General features: G+C 57.9%; 2 protein-coding genes across 2 annotated transcripts in view; both read left to right on the plus strand.

The window, feature by feature from the left end:
• LOC136303406 (zinc finger protein 850-like) overlaps positions 1-9334 on the plus strand; it is a gene marked incomplete at its 3' end in the record, with an annotated part of 388134 nt that extends 378800 nt beyond the window's left edge. The window contains exons 6-9 of the mRNA XM_066207080.1: positions 4467-5480; positions 8032-8346; positions 8599-8865; positions 9034-9334. Coding sequence (XP_066063177.1) covers positions 4467-5480; positions 8032-8346; positions 8599-8865; positions 9034-9334 — 1897 coding nt within the window. The remainder of the gene's footprint in view (positions 1-4466; positions 5481-8031; positions 8347-8598; positions 8866-9033) is intronic.
• A 9539-nt stretch (positions 9335-18873) lies between these two features.
• On the plus strand, positions 18874-21441 carry LOC136303407 (serine/threonine-protein kinase pim-1-like; the record flags this gene model as incomplete). The annotated part of the gene is made up of 7 exons (XM_066207081.1): positions 18874-18990; positions 19111-19161; positions 19341-19707; positions 19925-20101; positions 20348-20479; positions 20733-20902; positions 21403-21441. Coding segments are annotated over 7 exons (1053 nt in total), but the record flags the coding sequence as incomplete, so codon positions are not given.
• Between the last annotated feature and the right edge of the window lie 669 nt (positions 21442-22110).

The following is a 22110-nucleotide window of genomic DNA, read 5'->3' on the forward strand; positions in this document are numbered from 1 at the left end:
TTGGGAGATTTAAGAGTGATTTCAGGCTATTTTGTGTGGGTTTTTTTTTTAAACCAGTTTGTTCAATTTTAGGCCCCTTGGTTGGATTTTAGAGCCCTTTGGATTCTTTTTACCCCATTTGGCTGATTTGAGGCCAAACCATGGAGATTTAGGGTGTATTTTAGTGCCCTTTGGGTAATTTTAGGCCACTTTGTGGGGATTTTAATCCCATTTGGATAATTTGAGGCCAAACCTGATCGGGTTTAGGGTGGATTTGAGGCCCCTTTGGAGAGTTTTAGGCGCATTTTGGGTGATTTCAGGGCAAACCCGGCGGTTTTAGGGCCGCGCGTCCCCTTGGCCCCGCCCCTTTCCCCTCCCAGTTCCCGCCCTTTCTCTGACCCCGCCTCGTTCCGTTCGTTCCCCGCCCTTTCATTGGCCACGCCTCTTTTCCCTTGGGCTCCGCCCATCTGCTGGCGCGTTCCGTCCAGCGCATGCGCAGATGACCCAGAAGTGGCTCTCCCGGGCGCCGCCATCTTTGTTCCTGGTCCCCCGAGCCGGCTCCGGCGTGTCCGAGACCTACGGTGGGGCAATGGGGGATCTATAGGGGATCTATAGGGGATCTATAGGGGTCTGGGGGGACCTGGGGGTGTCTTTAGGGGGTTTAGTGGGTGGTCTGTAAGGGGTTTAAGGGGGTCCATAGGGGATTTAGGGCGGTCTGGGCGTCCCTAAAGGGGGTTTGGGGGGCTATAGGGGCTCCATAGGGGTCTGAGGGGTCTATAGAGGGTCCGTAGGGGTCCGTAAAGGGGGTCGAGGCGTCCCTAAGTCCGGGGCTCTGGGGGTCTCTTTTGGGATTATTGGGGTCTGGGTGGCCTTTCCGGGGCTTGGGGGGTCTGTCGGGGATCTGGGGGAGCCTGTAGCGGCTCCGGGGAGGTGTGGGGGTGTCCGTGGGTCCCTGTGTGGGGTTTTGGGGCGGTCTGAGGGTCCCCAAAGGGGCTCTGAGGGGGCTCCAGGGGATATATAGGGGATCTCGAGAGGGTTCAGCGTGGCCTGGGGGTCTCTCTAGGGGATCTGGGGGTCTCCCTAGGGGATTTTGGGAGGGCCTGGGGGTCCCTGGAAGGGGTCTGAGGGTCCATTTAGGGGATCTCAGGGTCTCTGCAGGGGATTTGGGGAGGGCTTGGGGCTTCCTAAAAGGGGCTGGGGGGGAGGGTCCCATAGGGGATTGGGAAGGGGTCTGGGGGTCTCTATAGGGGATTTAGGGGGGGTCTGGGGGGTCTATAGGGGATCTGCGGGGGTCCCTAAAAGGGGTTTGGGGTGGGTCTATAGGGCTTCTATAGGAGCCTGGGGGAGCATATAGAGGGTTTGGGGAGGGTCTTGGGATCTCTGTAGGGAAATTATGGGATCCTTGGAGGGAATTTTGGGCTCTGTACAGGGAATTCTTGGAAATGTAGAGGTCCAAATGGGGCAATTTGGGGTTTTCTATTGGGAACTTTTTTGAATTTTGGGGCCTCTATTGGGAATTTTGTGGGGAATTTTGGGGGAATTTTGGATCCAAAAGCAGGGACTTTGGGTCCAAGTGTGGGAATTTTGGGATCTCTAGAGGGGATTTTGGGGAATTTTGATACCAAATGTGGGAAGTTCCGGCAGTTCTTGGTGATCTGCAGCACCGGCACGAGCAAGTCCTGCCTGCTGCACCACTTCATCGAGAGCACGTGTAGGAAATTTTGGCAATTGTCAAGGATTTCAGGAATTCTGTGAGTTTGTGGAAGTTTCAGGAAATTTTCTTTGGGTTTTGGGGGACTTTCTGGGTGCTTGTGGGGATTTTTAAAATATTTTTAGGAACTTTGGGGTGGTGTTTTTGCATTTTCAGACGGTTTTCTGTTGTTATTTGGGGGCTTCTTTGGAGTATATATTGGGAATTTTGAGAAATCTGAGGAGTTGAGGAGTTTTCAGGGAATTTTTGTGGAGTTTTGAGGGATTTTAAAAAATATTTCTGAGCATTTGAAGGGTTTGTTTGGCTTGTTTTTTTTCATTTTCTGGGTGATTTTTGATGGAGTTTGGTTGAATTTCTGGGGAATTTTGGGGAATTTGGGAAATTCTGGGGAGTCTGGGAAAATTTGGGAATATTACTGGAAGTTTTGCAGGCATTTTCTGGGTTTTTTTCTTTTTTGAGCTATGTTGAGGCTTTTTTCAGGATTTTTTAAAAATAATTTTCCTTTTTTATGCAATTTTGGGGTGATTTTTTTAAAAATTTTTTTGGAATTCTGTGTCTCTCCGGGCTCTCCCCCATCCTGCGGCATTTTGGGCAATTTTCTGTCACTCTTGGGTCATTTTTGGTCACGCTTTGAATCATTTTGAGACATGTTTTGTAATTTCAGGGGCATTTCTAGTCAGGTTTTGGTCATTTGGGGGCCATTTTGTGGCCATTTTCCGGCACCTTTCAGGCACTGTCGGTCTCTTTAGGGGCGTGTTTGGTGACTTTTGGGCCGTTTTTTGCCGGTTGCGGTCCCGGTCTCAGTCTTGTCCCGGTGGCAGCTCTGGTGCCGGTTTCCGTCCCGGTCTCGGCCGCAGTCCCGGTGCCTGTGCAGCGCCGCTGCGGGTGCTGCTGTCGGTTCCGGTCCCGGTCCTGCAGCGGTGCCGCTCTCGGAGCCAGTCTCGGATCCGGTGTCGGTCTCACTCCTGGTGCTGGTGCCGCTTCTGCTGCTGATTTTGGTCTGGGTCCAGGTCCCGGAGATTTTAGGCGGGTTTGGGTAATTTTAGGCCAAACTGGGCAGGTTTAGGGTGGGATTTTGAGCCTTTTAGTGTGGATTTTGGGCCCCTTTGTCTGATTTTAGGCAAAATCTGGTGGGGTTTAGTCCCATTTGAGTGATTTTAAGATAAACTGGGCAGTTTTAGGGTGGATTTCTGATCCCTTTGAATGGTTTTTAGGCCCATTTCGGTGGGGCTTAGTCCCATTTGGGTGAATTTAGTTGAAATCTGTTAGATTTTAGGGTGGACTTCAGGTACATTTTGTTGATTTTAGGCCACACCCGGTATTTTCAGGGAGGATTTCACAGCGTTTTAGGAGATTTGAGGGGATTCTTGGCCATTTTGTGTGGGTTTGAAACCACGTTTGGCAATTTTAGGCCGCATTGGCTGGTTTTAGACCCCTTTGGATGATTTTATCCCCAAGTGGCTGATTTCAGGCCAAACCCTGTGGCTATAAGGTGGCTTTTAGTGCCCTTTGGGTGATTTTAGGCCACTTTGTGGGGATTGCAGGCCTCTTAGGGTGATTTGAGGCCAAACCTGATCGGTGTAAGGGTGGATTTTAGGCTTCTTTAGACAATTTCAGTCCCGTTTGAATGCTTTTCGTTCGAACCGGGCCCTTTTAGGACCGCGCGTCCCCTCGGCCACGCCCATTGCCCTCACGATTCCCGCCCTGTCCCTGACCCCGCCCCTTTCCCCTCCCAGTTCCCGCCCTTTCCTTGGCCCCGCCCTCCCAGGCCGGGCCCGGGCCCGGGGGAGGAGGAGGAGGGAGGGAGGAAGAGGCGCAGCGGCAGCAGGAGCGGGAGGAGAAGACGAGCGGAGGGAGCGGCGGCTCCAGCGCTCCCTGAACTGGCGGCACCGCCGGGATCATCGCCCCCCATCCCGCAGGTGGCCGGGGAGGGGGAGCTCGCCCCAAATATCCCGGGGGGTCCCTGGGTTTGGGGTTTGTTGGGGGGATGTTTGGAGCTCGCGGGGATCCAAAGCCGAGCAGCAGATGCCCCTCGGGGGGACATCGGGGGCTCCCCGGGAGGTGTTTTTGGGGGGTCCCGGTGTCGGCAGAGCCGGGGCGGGGGGCGGGGGAACACCGGGTTTGGGGAGCCCGGGAGAGCCGCGGCTTCCCTGAGCGGGAGCCCAGAGAGAGGAGAGCCCCGAACCGCAAAGCGGGGACCCCGAGAGGGGGGGGAACGCCTGGGATTGCCGGGACCCCGTTAGGGGCTGGAGGGGCGGGATGGCCGGGAAGAGGGTTCGGGAGTCGCGGTGCTGGAAGTGGCTGCTCCCAGTGTAAGCCCAGTCACTCCCAGTATCCGTAGGTGGGGAGACAGAAGAGGGGGGAGCTTTTCGGGTTCCTGGGACTCGCCGCAGCCCGGGGAGGGCGGGCACCGAGCAGACGGGGGATCTCCTTCCCCTTCCCTGTGACACGGAGGCAAATCCCATCCTGTCCTTGTCCTTCCTCCCCCAGGCAGGGAGCCGAGCATGGAGAGCAGGGAGGACAAATCCCCGCGGCAGAAGCTCGTGGCAGAGGCCGTTTTGAGCGGCTCCATGGCGCAGGAATGCAGCGGGGAGGAAAAGGGCCGGAGATCCCTGAGGAGGAGGGGCTGCAAACGCAGCTGGCGAGGATGTGAGGAGGAAAGAGCCAGGCCGAGCCGGGAAGGCGGCCGGAGATGGAGCCAGAGCTCAGAGCTGGTGGTCCACGAGCAGCTTTGTGATGGGGAGAAACCCCACAAGTGCTCCGAGTGTGGGAAGAGCTTCAGCCAGGCCAACAGCCTTCTCCGCCACCAAAGGATTCACACAGGTGAACGACCCTACGAGTGTGGGGAATGTGGGAAGAGCTTCAGCCAGAGAATCAACCTGATCCAGCACCAGAACATCCACACTGGGGAAAGGCCGTACAAGTGTGGGGAGTGTGGGAAGGGCTTCAGGTACAGAGCCAACCTGAACTTCCACCAAAGGATCCACACTGGGGAGAAGCCCTACGAGTGTGGGGAATGTGGGAAGAGCTTCAGCCAGAGGTCCAGCCTACTCCGCCACCAGATGTTCCACACAGGGGAACGACCCTACGAGTGTGGGGAATGTGGGAAAAGCTTCACAGAGAGAGCCACCCTGACTGAGCATCAGAACATCCACACTGGGGAAAGGCCGTACACGTGTGGGGAATGTGGGAAGGGCTTCAGGCAGAGAGCCAACCTGAGGCTACACCAAAAGATCCACACTGGGGAGAGGCCCTATGAGTGTAGGGAATGTGGGAAGAGTTTCATCCAGAGTTCAAGTCTGATCAGCCACCAAAGCATCCACACCGGAGAGAGACCCTATGAGTGTGGGGAATGTGGGAAGAGCTTCAGTCTGAGGTCCAGGCTGATCTTTCACCATAGAATCCACACTGGGGAAAGGCCCTACAAGTGTGGGGAATGTGGGATGAGCTTCAGCCGGAGCTCCCACCTGATCCTCCACCAAAGGACCCACACCGGGGAACGGCCCTACGAGTGTGGGGAATGTGGGAAGAGCTTCAGCCAGAAAATCAACCTGATCCAGCACCAGAACATCCACACTGGGGAAAGGCCGTACAAGTGTGGGGAGTGTGGGAAGGGCTTCAGCCACAGAGCCAGCCTGAGCTTGCACCTAAAAATCCACACTGGGGAGAGGCCCTACAAGTGTTGCCAGTGTGGGAAGGGGTTTCGGGTCAGCAGCAAGCTCCTTGAACACCAGCAGACACACACAGAGGAGAGGCCCTTCCGCTGCCCCGACTGCGGGAAGGGCTTCAGGCACAACTCCAACCTCATCATCCACCGGCGCATCCACACTGGGGAGAGGCCCCAAGAGTGTCCCCAGTGTGGGAAGAGCTTCTCACAGAGCTCAGCCTTGACCCAACACCAACAAAGGCACCATCAGGAAAGCCCTGCCAGTGCCCCCAGTGCAGAAAGAGCTTCGAGCTCGGCTCCAGCTCCAGCCCCCACTGGACGAGCCCCACTGGGCAGAGCCCCGGTGACCCACATTCCCTGTGTTCCGTGTTGGGAAGTCACCTTGCCGATTATCCTTTTGATTAGACCTTAATTATTTTCTCTTCTCCCTCTCTTTGTACTGCAAAAGCCAAGAGAGATTGTAGCCCTGCTTTCGTGCCTGAGATCTTTTGGTTTTGTGAAATTCTTTTCTCAGGGAATTTTCTGTAAACAAGAGGAGTGTTTTTCTAAGAACTGTAGCATTGTTTTTCATTCCTTTTCCTAGGAGGGACTTCTTGATGTCCCTCTGCTCTGACCAATGTGATTGACGAGGTTTGTCTTTTTGTCACCAATCAGATTGGTCTGTGTAAAATACTAAGGGAGACACATTCCGAAAAACTAAAGGAGTCATTTTCAGCCTTGGGAAGCTCCGAGTCTCCCAGCTCGGTCCCGCCCGGAGGCGCGGCCAAAACTCCCCGGAGCGATCCCGGAGCGATTCCGGGTCCGATCCCCGTCCCGGTTTCGGGCTCGGTCTCGGATCAGCGCCAGTCTCGGAGCTGGTTCCGGTGCCGGTCTCGGTCTGTCCCGGAGCGCTGCCGGTCTCGGTTCTGGCCGCGGTCCTGGAGCCTTCCCGGGGCCGGTTCCGGAGCGCTCCCGGCGCCGGTCGCAGTGTCGGTCGTGGTCTCAGTCTTGGTCCCGGTACCAATTCTGGTGTCGGTTTCGGTGTCGGTCCCAGTGCCGGTGCCTGTGCGGGGCCGGTCTCAGTTGCGGTGACGGTCTCAGCCTTGGTGTTGTTCCGGGTTCCGGTGCTGATCTTGTCTCGGTCCTGGTCCCGGTCCCGTTCCCGGAGATTTTTGGCCCATTTGGATGATTTGAAGCTAAACCTGGTGGATTTACGGTGGATTTTAGGCACAATTGGCGATTTTAAGCGAACCCGGGCGGTTTTAGGACCGCGCGTCCCCTTGGCCCCGCCCCTTTCCCCTCCCAGTTCCCGCCCTTTCCTTGGCCCCGCCCTCCCAGGCCGGGCCCGGGCCCGGGCGAGGAGGAGGAGGGAGGGAGGAAGAGGCGCTGCGGCAGCAGGAGCGGGAGGAGAAGACGAGCGGAGGGAGCGGCGGCTCCAGCGCTCCCTGAACTGGCGGCACCGCCGGGATCATCGCCCCCCATCCCGCAGGTGGCCGGGGAGGGGGAGCTCGCCCCAAATATCCCGGGGGGTCCTTGGGTTTGGGGCTTGTTGGGGGGATGTTTGGAGCTCGCGGGGATCCAAAGCCGAGCAGCAGATGCCCCTCGGGGGGACATCGGGGGCTCCCCGGGAGGTGTTTTTGGGGTGTCCCGGTGCCAGCAGTGGCTGCTCCCAGTATGAGCCCGGTCAGTCCCAGTATGAGCCCAGTCTGTGAAAAACAAGGTTCACTTTCTATGTAAATTTTCAGAAACAGGTTTAATAGAAAATGAGTCAGTTAGGAGATAAAAAAAAAAAGCTAAGTACGTTTGGCCGGTTGACTTGGCATTTAACCAAGTCCACACTCTGCTGTATCAGAGTCATTCTTTAAATGCCATTGCCATTGTATCAACCTGTTGAATGTTCATATTTTTCCATAAACTAGTTTCCATATTCCGGGAACTGTTTTGCATGGTCCCTCCTTGGGTCCGCTGTTTTAGGGCATGCGTGTTTCTTGGCTGTGTCTTCCTTATCACCTCCAGGTTGAGCCTTGGTCCGTACTTTCTTCAGATGGTAGATGCTGATAGTTGGTATCTCAATAGCAGAGTCTCCTTTACATGTTCACTAGATGTTATCCCGACCAAACAGACAGTTTAAGCATACTATATCATCTAGTACCTCTATGCCTAATTTTCTTTACTAATAGCAGAACTAAAAAACCTTATATCATTACACAATATTCTTAACCATATAGAACACATCTTGCAAAAAGCCAAGTTTATAATATGCATTTATAACACTGGTCAGTCCCAGTATGAGCCCAGTCAGTCCCAGTATGAGCCCAGTCACTCCCAGTATCCGTAGGTGGGGAGACAGAAGAGGGGGGAGCTTTTTGGGTTCCTGGGACTCGCCGCAGCCCGGGGAGGGCGGGCACCGAGCAGACGGGGGATCTCCTTCCCCTTCCCTGTGACACGGAGGCAAATCCCATCCTGTCCTTGTCCTTCCTCCCCCAGGCAGGGAGCCGAGCATGGAGAGCAGGGAGGACAAATCCCCGCGGCAGAAGCTCGTGGCAGAGGCCGTTTTGAGCGGCTCCACGGCGCAGGAATGCAACGGAGAGGAAAAGGGCCGGAGATCCCTGAGGAGGAGGGGCTGCAAACGCAGCTGGCGAGGATGTGAGGAGGAAAGAGCCAGGCCGGGCCGGGAAGGCGGCCAGAGATGGAGCCAAAGCTCAGAGCTGGTGGTCCATGAGCAGCTTCGTGATGGGGAGAAGCCCCACAAGTGCTCCGAGTGTGGGAAGAGCTTCCGCTGGCAGAGCGACCTGCTCCGCCACCAGAGGACCCACACTGGGGAGAGACCCTACGAGTGTGGGGAGTGTGGGAAGAGCTTCAGCCGACGGTGCCACCTGATCTGCCACCAGAGGATCCACACCGGAGAAAAGCCGTATGAGTGTGGGGAATGTGGGAAGAGCTTCAGCCATAAATCCCACCTGATCCGTCAGCAGATGACCCACAGTGGGGAGAGGCCCTACGAGTGTGATCAGTGCAGGAAGAGGTTTCAGACCAGCACTTATCTCCTCGTGCACCAGAGCACGCACATGGAGGAGAGGCCCTTCCATTGCCCTGACTGCAGGAAGGGCTTCAAGCGGAGCTCACACCTCATCCAGCACCAGAAGATCCACACCAGGGAACGACTCAATGAGAGTGAGAAATGTGGGAAGAGCTTCAGCATGGGGTCCAACCGGATCCATCACCAGAGGACCCACCCCGGGGAACGACCCTATGAGTGTGGGGAGTGCGGGAAGACCTTTAGCTGGCGGTGCCGTCTGATCAGCCACCAGAGGATCCACACAGGAGAACGGCCCTACGAATGTGGGGAATGTGGGAAGAGCTTCAGCCAGAGAATCCACCTGATCCAGCACCAGAACATCCACACTGGGGAAAGGCCGTACAAGTGTGGGGAGTGTGGGAAGGGCTTCAGGCAGAGCGGCAGCCTGAGGTTCCACCAGAGGATCCACACTGGGGAGAGGCCCTACAAGTGTTGCCAGTGCGGGAAGGGGTTTGTGACCAGCACCCTGCTGCTTGAACATCAGCAGACACATGCAGAGGAGAGGCCCTTCCACTGCCCCGACTGCAGGAAGGGCTTCAAGCGGAGCTCACACCTCATCCAGCACCAGAAGATCCACACCAGGGAACGACTCAATGAGAGTGAGAAATGTGGGAAGAGCTTCAGCATGGGGTCCAACCGGATCCATCACCAGATGACCCACGCCGGGGAACGAACCTTTGAGTGTGGGGAATGTGGGAAGAGCTTTAGCTGGCGGTGCTGCCTGATCAGCCACCAGAGGATCCACACAGGAGAACGGTCCTACGAATGTGGGGAATGTGGGAAGAGCTTTAGGCACACACCCAACCTGATTATCCACCAGAGGATCCACACTGGGGAGAGGCCCTACAAGTGTTCCCAGTGTGGGAAGGGGTTTGTGACCAGCACCCTGCTCCTTGAACACCAGCAGACACACACAGAGGAGAGGCCCTTCCGCTGCCCCGACTGCAGGAAGGGCTTCAGGCACAACTCCAACCTCATCATCCACCGGCGCATCCACACCAGGGAGGGCCCCAAGAGTGTCCCCAGTGTGGGAAGAGCTTCTCACAGAGCTCAGCCTTGACCCAACACCAACCAAGACACCATCAGGAAAGCCCTGCCAGTGCCCCCAGTGCAGAAAGAGCTTCGAGCTCGGCTCCAGCTCCAGCCCCCGCTGGTGGAGCCACATTGGGCAGAGCCCTGGTGACCCACATTCCCTGTGTTCCGTGTTGGGAAGTCACCTTGCCGATTATCCTTTTGATTAGACCTTAATTATTTTCTCTTCTCCCTCTCTTTGTACTGCAAAAGCCAAGAGAGACTGTAGCCCTGCTTTCGTGCCTGAGATCTTTTGGTTTTGTGAAATTCTTTTCTCAGGGAGTTTTCTGTAAACAAGAGGAGTGTTTTTCTAAAAACTGTAGCATTGTTTTTCATTCCTTTTCCTAGGAGGGACTTCTTGATGTCCCTCTGCTCTGAACAATGTGATTGACGAGGTTTGTCTTTTTGTCACCAATCAGATTGGTCTGTGTAAAATACTAAGGGAGACACATTCGAAAAACTAAAGGAGTCATTTTCAGCCTTCTGAAGATCAGAATCTGTGTCGTTGTGGTGTAAAACAGCATCGATTTTAGAGGCTGGCACTGTGCAGACTGGGATTGTGCAGACTGGGATCACATGGACTGGGATTTCACAGGCTGGACCATCTGGATCAGAACCATGGAGGCTGGGATCATACGAACTGGGATCACATGGACTGGGATGGCTGCATCGGAACGATGCGAAGCGAGGCGGTCCCGCCCGGCCCCGGGGAACCGCCCAGTCCCTCCCAGTCCCTCCCAGTCCCGCTCGGGGACGCGGCCAAAACTCCCCGGAGCGAGCGCGGCGGTCCCGTAGCGATCCCGGAGCGATTCCGGGTCCGATCCCCGTCCCGGTTTCGGGCTCGGTCTCAGTCTCGGTTTCGGATCAGCGCCAGTCTCGGAGCTGGTTCCGGTGCCGGTCTCGGTCTGTCCCGGAGCGCTGCCGGTCTCGGTTCTGGCCGCGGTCCTGGAGCCTTCCCGGGGCCGGTTCCGGAGCGCTCCCGGCGCCGGTCGCATTGTCGGTCGTGGTCTCAGTCTTGGTTCCGGTACCAGTTCTGGTGCCGGTTTCGGTGTCGGTCCCAGTGCCGGTGCCTGTGCGGGGCCGGTCTCAGTTGCGGTGACGGTCTCAGCCTTGGTGTTGCTCCGGGTTCCGGTGCTGATCTTGTCTCGGTCCCGGTCCCGGTCCCGTTCCCGGAGATTTTTGGCCCATTTGGATGATTTGAAGCTAAACCTGGTGGATTTACGGTGGATTTTCGGCACAACTGGCGATTTTAAGCGAACTCGGGCGGTTTTAGGACCGCGCGTCCCCTTGACCCCGCCCCTTTCCCATCCCAGTTCCCGCCCTTTCCTTGGCCCCGCCCTCCCAGGCCGGGCCCGGGGGAGGAGGAGGAGGGAGGGAGGAAGAGGCGCAGCGGCAGCAGGAGCGGGAGGAGAAGACGAGCGGAGGGAGCGGCGGCTCCAGCGCTCCCTGAACTGGCGGCACCGCCGGGATCATCGCCCCCATCCCGCAGGTGGCCGGGGAGGGGGAGCTCGCCCCAAATATCCCGGGGGGGGTCCCTGGGTTTGGGGATATTTTTGTGGGCGGATGTTGGGATCGGGATTGTGTGGGGCTGGGTGGGTGGGATGTGGTTTGAGATTAAATCACACTTGGAGAGTTCTTGGTCACATGGACTGGGATTTTACAGACTGGGATCACATGGACTGGGATTTCACAGGCTGGACCATCTGGATCAGAACCATAGAGACTGGTATCATCTGGACCGGGGTGGCCGCCTCGGAACGATGCGAACCGAGGCGGTCCCGCCCGGCCCAGGGCAACCTCCCCGTCCCTCCCAGTCCCGCCCGGGGGCGCGGCCAAAACTCCCCGGAGCGAACGCGGCGGTCCCGGAGCGATCCTGGAGCCGATCCCGGAGCGATTCCGGGTCCGATCCCGGTCCCTGTTTCGGCCTCGGTCTCAGTCTCGGTCCCGGAGCGCTCCCGGTGCTGATTCCGGTCGCGGTGCCGATCTCGATCCCGGAGCGGTGCCAGTCTCGGTGCCAGTGCCGGTTCCAGTTTCAGTCCTTGTCTCAATCTCGGTGTCGGAGCGGTGCCGGTGCCGTTTTTGGTCCCGGAGTGCTCCCAGTGCCAATCCCAGTCTTGGTCCCGGAGCGGTGCCAGTCTCGGTGCTGGTTCCGGTGCCGGTCTCGGTCTCGATCCCGGAGCGCTCCCGGTCTGCGTTCTGGCCGCAGTCCTGGAGCAGTCCTGGTGCCGGTGCCGGTTCCGAAGCACTCCCGGCGCCGGTCCCAGTGCCGGTGTCGGTCTCAGTCTTGGTTCCGGTACCAGTTCAGGTGCCGGTTTCGGTGTCGGTCCCACAGTGCGGGTCCCGGAGCGGTGCCGGTCTCGGTTCCGGTGTCGGTCTCGGTCTCGGTGCCGTTTCTGGTGTCGGTCTCGGTCATGGTGCCGGAGATTTTAGGGTCTTTTGGGTGATTTTAAGCCAAACCGGGCCCTTTTAGGACCGCGCGTTCCCCTGACCCCGCCCATTTCCCCTCAGAATTCCCGCCGTTTCCTGGACCCCGCCCCTTTCCCCTCCCAGTTCCCGCCCTTCTCTGACCCCGCCTCGTTCCATTCGTTCCCCGCCCTTTCATTTGCCACGCCTCTTTTCCCTTGGGCCCCGCCCATCTGCTGGCGCGTTCCCTCGAGCGCATGCGTACATTACCCAGAGGTGGCTCTCCCGGGCGCCGCCATCTTTATTCCGGGTCCCCCGAGCCGGCTCCGGCGTGTCCGAGACCTACGGTGGGGCAATGGGGGATCTATAGGGGATCTCTAGGGGATCTATAGGGGTCTGGGGGGACCTGGAAGTCTCCTTAGAGGATTTTAAGGGGGATCTGCAGGAGATTTGGGGCGGTCTGTAGGGGCTTTAGGGCGGTCTGGGGATCCCTAAAGGGGGCTGGGCGGGTCTCGGGGCTCTATCGGGGTCTGGGGGCTCTGTAGAGGGTCCGTAGGGGTTCGTAAAGGGGGTCGGGGCGTCCCTAAATGGGGTCTGGGTGTCTGTGGGGGATTTGGGGGGTCTGGGGGGGTCTGGAGGTCCCCAGGGGGGTCTGAGGGGATATATAGGGGCTCGATAGAGGGTCCGGGGGCGCCTGGGGGACCCTATAGGGGATCTGGGGTTCTCTACATGGGATGTAAGGGGGTCTGGGGGAGTCTTGGCACCTCTATAGTGGAGTTTGGGGGCCCATAAAGGAAATTTTTGTGAATTTTTGGCTCTATACAGCTAATTCTTGGAAATTTGGGGTCCATATTGGGCAATTTGGGGTGTTCTATTGAATTATTAAAAAAATAGGAATATCGCCCTAATGCCGATATCCAACAATGACGGACAAAAGACTCTCCAGCAGTTTAGAGTTAGAAAGTGTATGTTTAATTACGACGCCGGGCAGCGTGCGGGATAGCTCCCGAACACACGCGCGCTCACAGAAGATCACAGGGTCTTTTTATGTACAGAAGGATTGAATACCCAAAACACAAATGTATATTCATGACTTTAGTACCTCCCATTCCCCGCTTCCTATGGTAATTAGCCAAAAGCTATTAAGCATGCGTGGTTTGTTCTTTGAAATGGGTCCGTGGTCTTTTTTATGGGGCGGGGTCTCAAAATGATGAAGTAAGTGAGTCTTCTTCGCTTTGACTTTTTAACCTTTTAGTGTTGCGTGACGACTGAATCCCGTTTTCCCAGGAGTATTTCATTTATGAATTTACTGTGCTTCTTGAAGCCTATTGATTAGTCAGAACACACAAACATATGTTGACAGGCCCCATGATTTATCAGTTCCTTAAATCTGGCTTCTGCTTATCAAAAGGGAAGTCTATCTGTCTTACTTCAGCAATATCCAGTTAAAGTCTGTAATTCTTCAAAATTAATGTTTCAATCCCCTTGGTCCCTGCTCCCTCGTGGCCATGGCAAGAGCGGGCTGGGCTGGCCCTGGCAGGGGGCTCTCCTCGGGTCCCTGCTGATCAGGGCTATGGCCCCGTGTTCCTCTGTCTTGCAGCCCTTGAAGACACGGCAGATGACAGCAGCCCTGCCATCAGAAACCTGGCCATTGAAACAGCCTTGGTCCTCCGGGCAGTCCAGAGAGCTCCGTACTCCATCCTGCGGAAGCTGCGAGATCAGCTCCGCAGGGCACGGAAGACACGGCCTTGACTGTCGGGCCTGGGCTGGCTGCGCTGCTGGAGCTCTGCAGAGAGCTGATCTGGGACACTCTGCCTGCTGGGGCCAACTGAGCCAGCGGGGATTTTCTTCTTCTACAGGATTCTTCTTTTCTTCTTTTTTTTCTTCAGTATGTAAATATAGGATATGTGTTACAATACACGGACTCCCAGGATTTTTCTTTTGCTGCCCTGGGTGCACAGGAGAAGAGGGGGAAAAGGGTGCTTTGTGCTCAGCAAGCTGCCCAGGCGTGCAGCCTTGCAGGGAAAATGGCCAGAAGCCCCTCGGCCCTCGGTGGTCCTGCGGAAGCCTTTGCACTGCCAAGAGAGCGCGTGGGCGGGGGCCGGAGCTGTGGGCATCCCTGCGAGGCCGGAGCCTGGAGATGGCCACAAGCCCTGTGCCAGCCAGGAACCGCCGTCTGTGTCCTCCTGCCCGTGTGCTGCTGGCCGGATTGCTGAGGGCTCCGCGGTGCCTCTTGATCGGGCTCCTCTGGAGCTGCTGTGGGGCTGCGCCTCTGCTGCCGGGCAGGCTGGCCGGGCTGGGGGAGACTCTGAGGGGCTGGGCTGGTGGGAAGCCCTGAGGAATTGGGTGTCAGAGGCCACAAGCAGCCCCCGGGGAGCTGCCATGTTCCTGCCAGCCGGCTGCTCTGGCGCTCCCCCAAAGCACCTGCGGAGTGAGTGCAGGGAAAGGTGTAACCTTGCGCTCAGGGCCCTTCTCGAGCTCACTGAGGATCCCTCCCTCAATGGTGACAAGGGGGCAGTGGCTGGAGCTGAGCTGGGGAATGCAGTCGCTTGGGCTTGGCTGGGCTTCGAGAGCTCAGGCAGCTGCTCCCAGCTCTCCTGCCTCCTGGTTCGGCTGCCCGAGGACCTCGGGACAGGCCTTTGGCCTCTGGGCCCTGTTGGCACCAGGGCGGCGTTTCACGACTTGTGTTCCTCACAGGCCAAAAAAGTGTGGCCCCTGACTGAACATTTTGTGGAGCTCCTGCGGGACACAGATGAACAGTCAGTCAGGATGACGGCCGTGATGCTCAGCTTTGCAGTTTTGGACAAGGACATGCTGAGACCCAGCCCTGTCGCCCTGCAGCTGGTTGCGGTGCTCCTGCCACTCTCTGACCATGCAAGGCTCTGTGCCCCCAGCCACGGCCACTGTGTGCCCACCAAACACTTGGTGCCCTGTGGGTTTGCAGGCTCACGCCCAGCTGAGCCCCGAGCAGCCGATGCTGAGGTCTTTTTTTCTTCCTTTCATAGAGGATAACGGCCAGGTGCAGCTGCTGTCCACACTGCTCTTCTGAAAATTGGTGACTGTTTGCAGGGCCCCTGGGAGGGAATATTGGGGTTCCTGGCAGCAGGATCCTTGTGCAGCTTCAGGCTGGGGTGGGCAGCACTTCCATCTGCAGCTTCCATGTGCTGCTCCGGCAGCTGCTGCTGCAGGGACCCTGAGGGAAGAGGCCACGGGAGGGATGGAAATGCTGCACGGACAGCAGCAGCCAGGGCCAGGAATGAGCTTTGCCTTCCTGGTGCTGAAATGAGGCTCCTTTAGTGCAAGAGGAGGCAAAGGCAAAATCAATTTCAACAATTCAAGGAAAACTGTGGAAAACTGGAAGCCTCTCAAAATGTCACACACATTCATCTGGGAGCTCTTCAGCGTTGGTTCTTGTAAAAAGCCTTTCCCGTTTTCCCTTGGCTCTGAGATTCTGGGAGCCACCGCTGGGCTTCAGGGTTCAACTGATTTTTATTTTCCAGGTTTTTAAACAGGGCTCTGAATTGGGCATCTCTTGCCACTTTTTCTGCTCAGAACCTTGAGAAAGGTTCTCTGCTCCTGTGAGCCACATCTTGAAGGGTGGTTGGCAACCATGGAATGCTCTGGGAAAGCACTTGATTGACTTCAGGGCCAGGCTGGAGAGCTCAGCCTGAGGAAAGAACTGTTCCAGATGCCTCTGTCCATGTCCAGCTCCTCACAGCTGAGTCCCTGAACACCCTGGGTGGTTTATAGGGATTGATTTTCCCCTCCTGTTCACTTGGAGGTGATTTTGCCATCCTTTAGAGGAACATCTGACCAGCCCCTGCCCCCATTCCATTTTATTCTCTCCACTTTGAAGCTGGACCGCTGGGTTTGACATGTAAATTGGTAGTGTCTCCCCGTTCTTCCCTCCAGCCCTCCATTGTGACTTGTATTAAACACTGCAAACGGCCTCATTTGTCTGGTGGGGAAGATGTGAGGTGGAGAAAGTTAACAGCATTTGTTTTCATGAACCTTGTGCTAGTAAAGAAAAATGAGGTTGGTCATTTTGGTGTGGTGCTGAGTGTTGGGATTTGGGAGTTTATTTCTTGCTATTGTTCTTATTATTTATTAGTGTTACTTTTCACTGGTCAGATTTTTAAATCTTAGGCACGATTAACCAAGGCTGGATGTAAGTCATTAGGAAAATTCCCTTGCATTTTCCACTGGGATTAAACGGTTCAGTGGACTCCAAGTTGCCAGTGGATTCTAAAGATGGGAAACCCTGTTAGTGGTGGGTTTGGTGTGGTTTGGAGCTGGGGAAGGCTCTCATCCCCTCCCGGAGGTGCCCCAAGCCCGCTCTGCTGCCACGTCTGCACTCGCGGCCCCTCACGGCTGCCCTGCCCTGGGGACACGGTGGGACCCCGCTGCTGCCAGGGCTGAGGCTCCTCACGGCCCCTCAAACCCCTCCTGGCTACACAGAACCTCTCCTGGCCCCCGACAGCCCTTCATGGCCCTTCATTGCCCCTCCCGGCCCCTCAGGGCCCCTCCCGGCCCCAGGCGTGGAGCTCCTCCCGAAGGAGAAGGGGCCGGGCCCTGCTGGTTCTCCTTTTATTTCGGTCGTTTCGCAGCCGTGAGGAAAGAAAGGCTGAAATGGAGCCTTTGCCCAGTGGTTCCCTCCGGGTCAATTGCGGCCGAAGCTCCGTGCCAGCGCTGGCCCCAGCACCAGCATCCCCGCAGCCCCGCCGGCCTTTGCTGTCCCCCCGTGTCCATTCCCTGTCCCCGAGGCCCGCCCGGCTCTGGCAGCAGCAGGAGCCGCAGCGCAGCGGGCGCCGGCCCGGCCCGGCCGGGGCTCCCGGGCAGGAGCAGCAGCAGCGCCGGCCCCTTCCCACCTGCTCCTGCCTCGCCTTCCAAGGCCTTTGTCCGGCTCCACTGCGGCCTGGAGCAACGCTCACCCGCCAACAGCCCAGACTGCTCAGGGCCCGCCTGTGCTGCCCCGACCCAGCCTCCAGAGAAAGGAAGGGTCGGCTTCCAGCGCTGTTTTCAGCACTGTTTCACTCAGCCCGAGGTGACGGCAGGAGGCTGCTGCTGCCTTTGCCTTGGCAATTGGAGATCGCGGCGGCTGCTGCACCCCTCTGGCTGCCGACTGGATTTTATCAGGACAACTGCAATTGCCTTTTTCCATCCTTGCTGCCCGCTGTGCTTTTGTGACAGTGAACTCAGTCTTTCTGTTGCCGGCACCGGGCAAAGAAGAGATTGAAATGCTCCCAAGTCCCCGGGCACTAAGTCGAGGGGAATTAAAGCCACACAGGCCACATTTGCAGCGCTCCAACACAGCCCTGCTGCTGGTGCTGCTGAAATAGAATCAACTTAGAGAGGCCATCACAAAAATTGCCGCTGGGGTGTCAAACACAATGCAAAAATGCACCCGGAGAAAGAAAAACCAGAACTTCTTGACTCACTTCATTGCTTCCTGCGAGCAGCAGAAAAGGGAGATGCCCAGAGGTATTTCCAGCTGCTGCTGATCCCAGCTGGAGCTCTCTGCAGAGTCCCAGCAGGAACCTGAGCCCAGCCCGGGGAGCTCACACAGTGTCAGGGAGATTCTGTCTCTGGATTCAGTCAGGGTTGCATTCCCCAACAAGTGCTGGTGCCACCTCCTGTTTTCTTGGATTAAAACAGTAACAAGGAAAACCTTACCAAAGGCACAACTCCCCAGCCCACAAGGAAAAAAGAAAGGACAAATTGTAAAGTTTACCAAACATTTGTCCTGCTTTGCTGCAAAAGTCGTGCTGCACTCAGTATGGAAATCCAGGAGAAGCTGCAGTTGGTGCCAGAAGCTCGACCTCATTCTCCACCAAAGGTTCTTGAAAAGAGCAGCTGGGACTGTGGTGAAGGTTGCTGGAAAACTGCAACAGCTTTCCAGAAGTGAAATGAAAATGCAAGAAATAAACCAAGAGGTTTTCCTCTATTTATTTCTATGCTTCCCTTTTCCGTGTTGCACTACTTCTCCGTGCCATTAATTCCAAATGGATCTCACCTCTCAGATAGATGACTTAGTGAGTTTTAGACCCTCGAAAATACCATGGGCCGTACACAGAGTTTGCCTTCCCCTGTTTTTGCTGCAAAGTAACGCTGGAGACATAAGCGTAGTGCTTGGGTCGGGCACGAATCCTACAAGCAGGGAATGTGTCCTGACAGTGTCTGAGCCTCAGCAGGGACAATGCACAGCAGCGACCGAGGGAAATCCTCTGCCACGGCGCAGGAGTCAGGCCTCTGGATGTGGGCTCAGCACGGCCAAGTTGCCGTGTTTGGAGCGGCTCGGGGGCTGCCCCCGGGGAGCGCGGGGCTGGAGCGTGGAACGGACACGCGGACAAACGGCCCCAGGGCTCCAGTTGCAGCGGCGGCAGCGGCAGCGGCAGCGGCAGCAGCGAGTCTACGGCGTCTACGGCGTCTACGACCCCTCCCCGTCCCTCTCTTGTTCCTCCTCTCCCTCTCCCGCTGTCCTGCACTCTGTCTCGCTGTCCCGCAGCCTCTCCCGGTGTCCCTTTCCCGACCTCCCCGACCCCTCTCGGCGTCCCCGTCCCGGCCTCTCCCTCTCCCCCGCAGGGCTGGGCCATGCCCCGGGCCCGCCCCCGGCCCCGGGCGTCCCGCCGCGGTCTGGGCTCCGCCCGGCTCTGGCAGTGCTGGCTGTGGCGGTGCTGGGCGGGCATCAGTGCCTGGGGCCAGGGCGGCATCGCTGCGCTTTGGCTGCGCCTGTCCCGAGCCCGGCCCCGGCCCCGGCCCCGGCCCCGGCCCCGGCTCCTCCCGGGCCCCGCTAAGGACACACGCGGCGCGGCCGCTCCCGCCGCCTCCGCCGCGGCTTCCCCGGCCCGAGCTCCGCCGCTCGGCAGCGCAGCCGCCGGCCTCGAGCCGCCGGGGCCCGGGGCGGGTGGGGATGCCCGGCCCGGGGCGCTCGGGGGGCGCTCGGGGGCCGTGTCTGGCCCCGGGCCGAGCGCTGAGGGCCGCGTGTCGCCCGCAGGGGAGGCGCGGGAGGCCCTGCAGGACCGGTACCGGCTGGGTTCGCTGCTGGGGCGCGGAGGCTTCGGCAGCGTCTACTCGGGGACGCGGCTCTCGGACGGCGCCCCGGTGAGCGGCGGGGCTGGCGGCGGGCGGAGGAGGAGGAGGAGGGCGGAGGAGGAGGAGGAGAAGATCGGGGCGCGGCGGGGCAGGCGGCGAGCTGAGCCCGCTGCTGGCCTTTGCTCGCAGGTGGCCATCAAATGCGTGCCCCGGGCCCGCGTCCAGCACTGGGGCGAGCTGGTGAGTGAGCGGGGCCGGCGGGAGAAGCTGGGGCCCGGCAGGGGAAGAGCCGGCGGGAGCCCTGCAGGGAGAGCGGGCGTGGGCTGAGCGGGGGGCCCAGAGCATCCGGGGCTGGGTGAGGGGTTCCCGAGCCCTGGCACAGCCTCAGCCCCACTGACGGCATCGTGGTCCTTCGGCAGCCCAACGGCGCCCGTGCGCCCCTGGAAATCGTGCTGCTGGACAGGCTGTCCTCTGGATGTGGTGGCATCATTCAGCTGCTGGAGTGGGTTGAGCTCCCCAACAGCTTCCTGTTGGTGCTGGAGCGTCCGGAGCGGTGCCAGGACCTCTCGGGTTTCCTGGCGGAGCGGAGGTTCCTGCCGGAGGAGGAGGCGCGGGGGCTGTTCCGCCAGGTGCTGGAGGCCGTGCGGCACTGCACCAGCTGCGGGGTCCTGCACCGCGACATCAAGCCCGAGAACATCCTGCTCGACCTGGCCACCGGGCAGCTCAAACTGATCGACTTTGGCTGTGGCGCCTTCCTCCAAGACACAGCCTACAGGCAATTTGCAGGTGAGCCCTCTCAGGGGATGTTCCTGGGCATCTCACGGCCCAGCCTGGCTGTAGCACCGCGGCTTCCCCCTCTCGCTGCTAGGAGCAGCGTTATTTCTTGAGCCAAGTTGCTTTTGGGTGGGGGCGGGAGGGGGCCAGCCCCCACACGCCCAGGGATGCCGGGGCGAGGCTTTAGGAGTTGCAGCATCCCCTGATGAACTCCGTCTGTGTTCCATAGGAACCCTGCCCTACAGCCCACCAGAGTGGATCCACCACCAACGCTACCACGGCGAGGCAGCGACCATCTGGTCCCTGGGCCTCCTGCTGTACCACCTGGTCATGGGGAAGCACCCGTTCAGGAGGGGCCAGCAGTTCATCTGGGGGCGCATCTTGTTCCCACGATGGCTCTCTCAAGGTGGGTCCTCATCTCTGGGCACAGGGGAATCCCGGTGCTGGGAGACAGCAGCAGGCTGATGAGCAGCCTGCTCTGGCAGCTGCTGAGGAGGTGGCACATGTCCTGCTCTCCTCCAAACAGAGAATCCATGGGGAAGTTTAGGCACAGCTCTGGGCACACCCAGCATGGCCTGGGCACGGGAATGGAGGGGCAAAGCAGACGGGATCCTTCTCCAACTGACTGCTGGTTTCTGGTTTCTCTCTTCAGAGTGCCAAAATGTTATCAGGAGGTGTTTGTCCATGCAACCCTTGGACAGGCCATCCTTAGAAGACCTCTTCAGTGATCCTTGGCTGCAGGGTGTTCATCTGCCCCAGAAGATGGGAGAGGTCCATGTGCACAGTTTGATCCAAAGACCTGACAGGTAAGAGCTCCACACATCTCATGGCAATCAGTGCTAAAGAAAACCAGAGTGTTTTTGTCCTGCCTGTAGCTCTGAGCAGGGATGACCAGATGGGAACATCTGTGCTGGGGCGGAGCTGGAGACCTGGTGTAGCAAGCACTGGTGGCCACCATCCACCCTAGTTATGCTTGTCCTGGTTCGTTGGTGGCTGGGGCCCTGGGCAGAGCACTGACAGCCTGGTCTGGCCCCCAGGGAAGGAGGAGCCCCTGGAGAAGCTGTATCAGGTGGGGCTGCTGCTGGAGACACCAAGGACAACCCCAAGGATGCCAAGCTCTTCCTCGACCTGGCTACCGGCAGCTGAAGATGATCGACTTGGTTTCCGGCACCTTTTTCAGACACGCTCCCTGGGGCCCAATTTGCAGGTGAGTCCACAGCTGGGGGGATGCTCCCAGATGTGGGCATGGCACGGCCTGGCCGGGCACCAAAGGTTCCTCCCTTTGCTGGGGCAGACGCCACAGATTCTTCACTCGGCCGTCAAGCTGCCTTTTGGCTCTGCGCAGCTGCTGAGGGCTGGGTGTGCCGTGGCTGGCTGCAGGCTGGGCACGTGTCCTGCCCTCCTGCTCTGCCCCCAAAGGCAGCAGTGATGGGCAGCTTTGGGCCCAGCTCTGAGCACGGCCAGCGTGGCCTGGGCACTGCGGGCGGTCGGGACGAGGGGACAGGAGCCTTCGGCTGACGGGCAGTTTCTGGTTTCTCTCCTTCCAGCCGGGCTCTGCGGGTGCTGAGGCTGCTCTGGGCTGTGCCAGGGCTCTGCTGGGCTCAGCCCCAGGCACGGCTGGGCTGGCTCTGCCCTCACATTGCTCTGACAGCTTTGCATCAGACGAGCCCATTCTGAGCCCACTGAGTGAGCTTTGTGCTTTTGCAGGTGAGTGAGACTCTCCTGCAGGCCAGGAGATTGCAGTGAGGGATCCACATCCAATTGGCAAGAACCCAAGCACTCCACAGTTCCAGCTGAACGCCTGGATCTCCACAGGATGTTTTGTCTGCCCCGCTCTTCATTCCTTTTTTGGCTGGAATCGTGCAACTGCCCTTTCTTCCTCCTCCAGAAGTGCCACAAGTGAGCAAAACCTGGCGAGTGGACGGCGTTCCTAAGGCAGTGCAGTCTGGAGCGGATGGATGAAGAATTGCCCTTCTGCACTTCCCAAGCAGAGCAAAAAGCTGTAAGTGGGACTTTGCGTCTTTACGAAACCCCTGACAATTTCAAAGGGAATGTGCAGCTCATTCACAGGGTGAGAAGGAAGGTCGTCTTGTAAAGGATTTGGGGTTTGGCAAAGTTTAGATTCCCAGTCCTGCTTGGAGCTGGCGGGGCACAAAGCAATTTCCTATTGCTTCAATCACAATTTAAGATAATACTGGAAACAAACCACAAAATCTTTTTTAAAAGGCTGCTGAGGTCAGCAGGACGGATCCATGCCATCAGCACATTTATGGAGTAAATAACGGAGATCTCATTTGAAAAAGTTCAGTTATCTCTTTATCCAAAGCTATAAAGTATTTTTACTACGTTGCACTTGGGTTTTGTTTTTATCTTCCACTTTTTTTCTGTGTTGTTTTTAATTTTCTTTTTTTTTTC

The sequence above is a fragment of the Chamaea fasciata genome, unplaced genomic scaffold (assembly GCF_029207755.1).
Source record: "Chamaea fasciata isolate MVZ Bird 193981 ecotype frontalis unplaced genomic scaffold, bChaFas1.0.hap1 SCAF_33, whole genome shotgun sequence".
NCBI classification, from domain to species: Eukaryota; Metazoa; Chordata; class Aves; order Passeriformes; family Sylviidae; genus Chamaea; species Chamaea fasciata.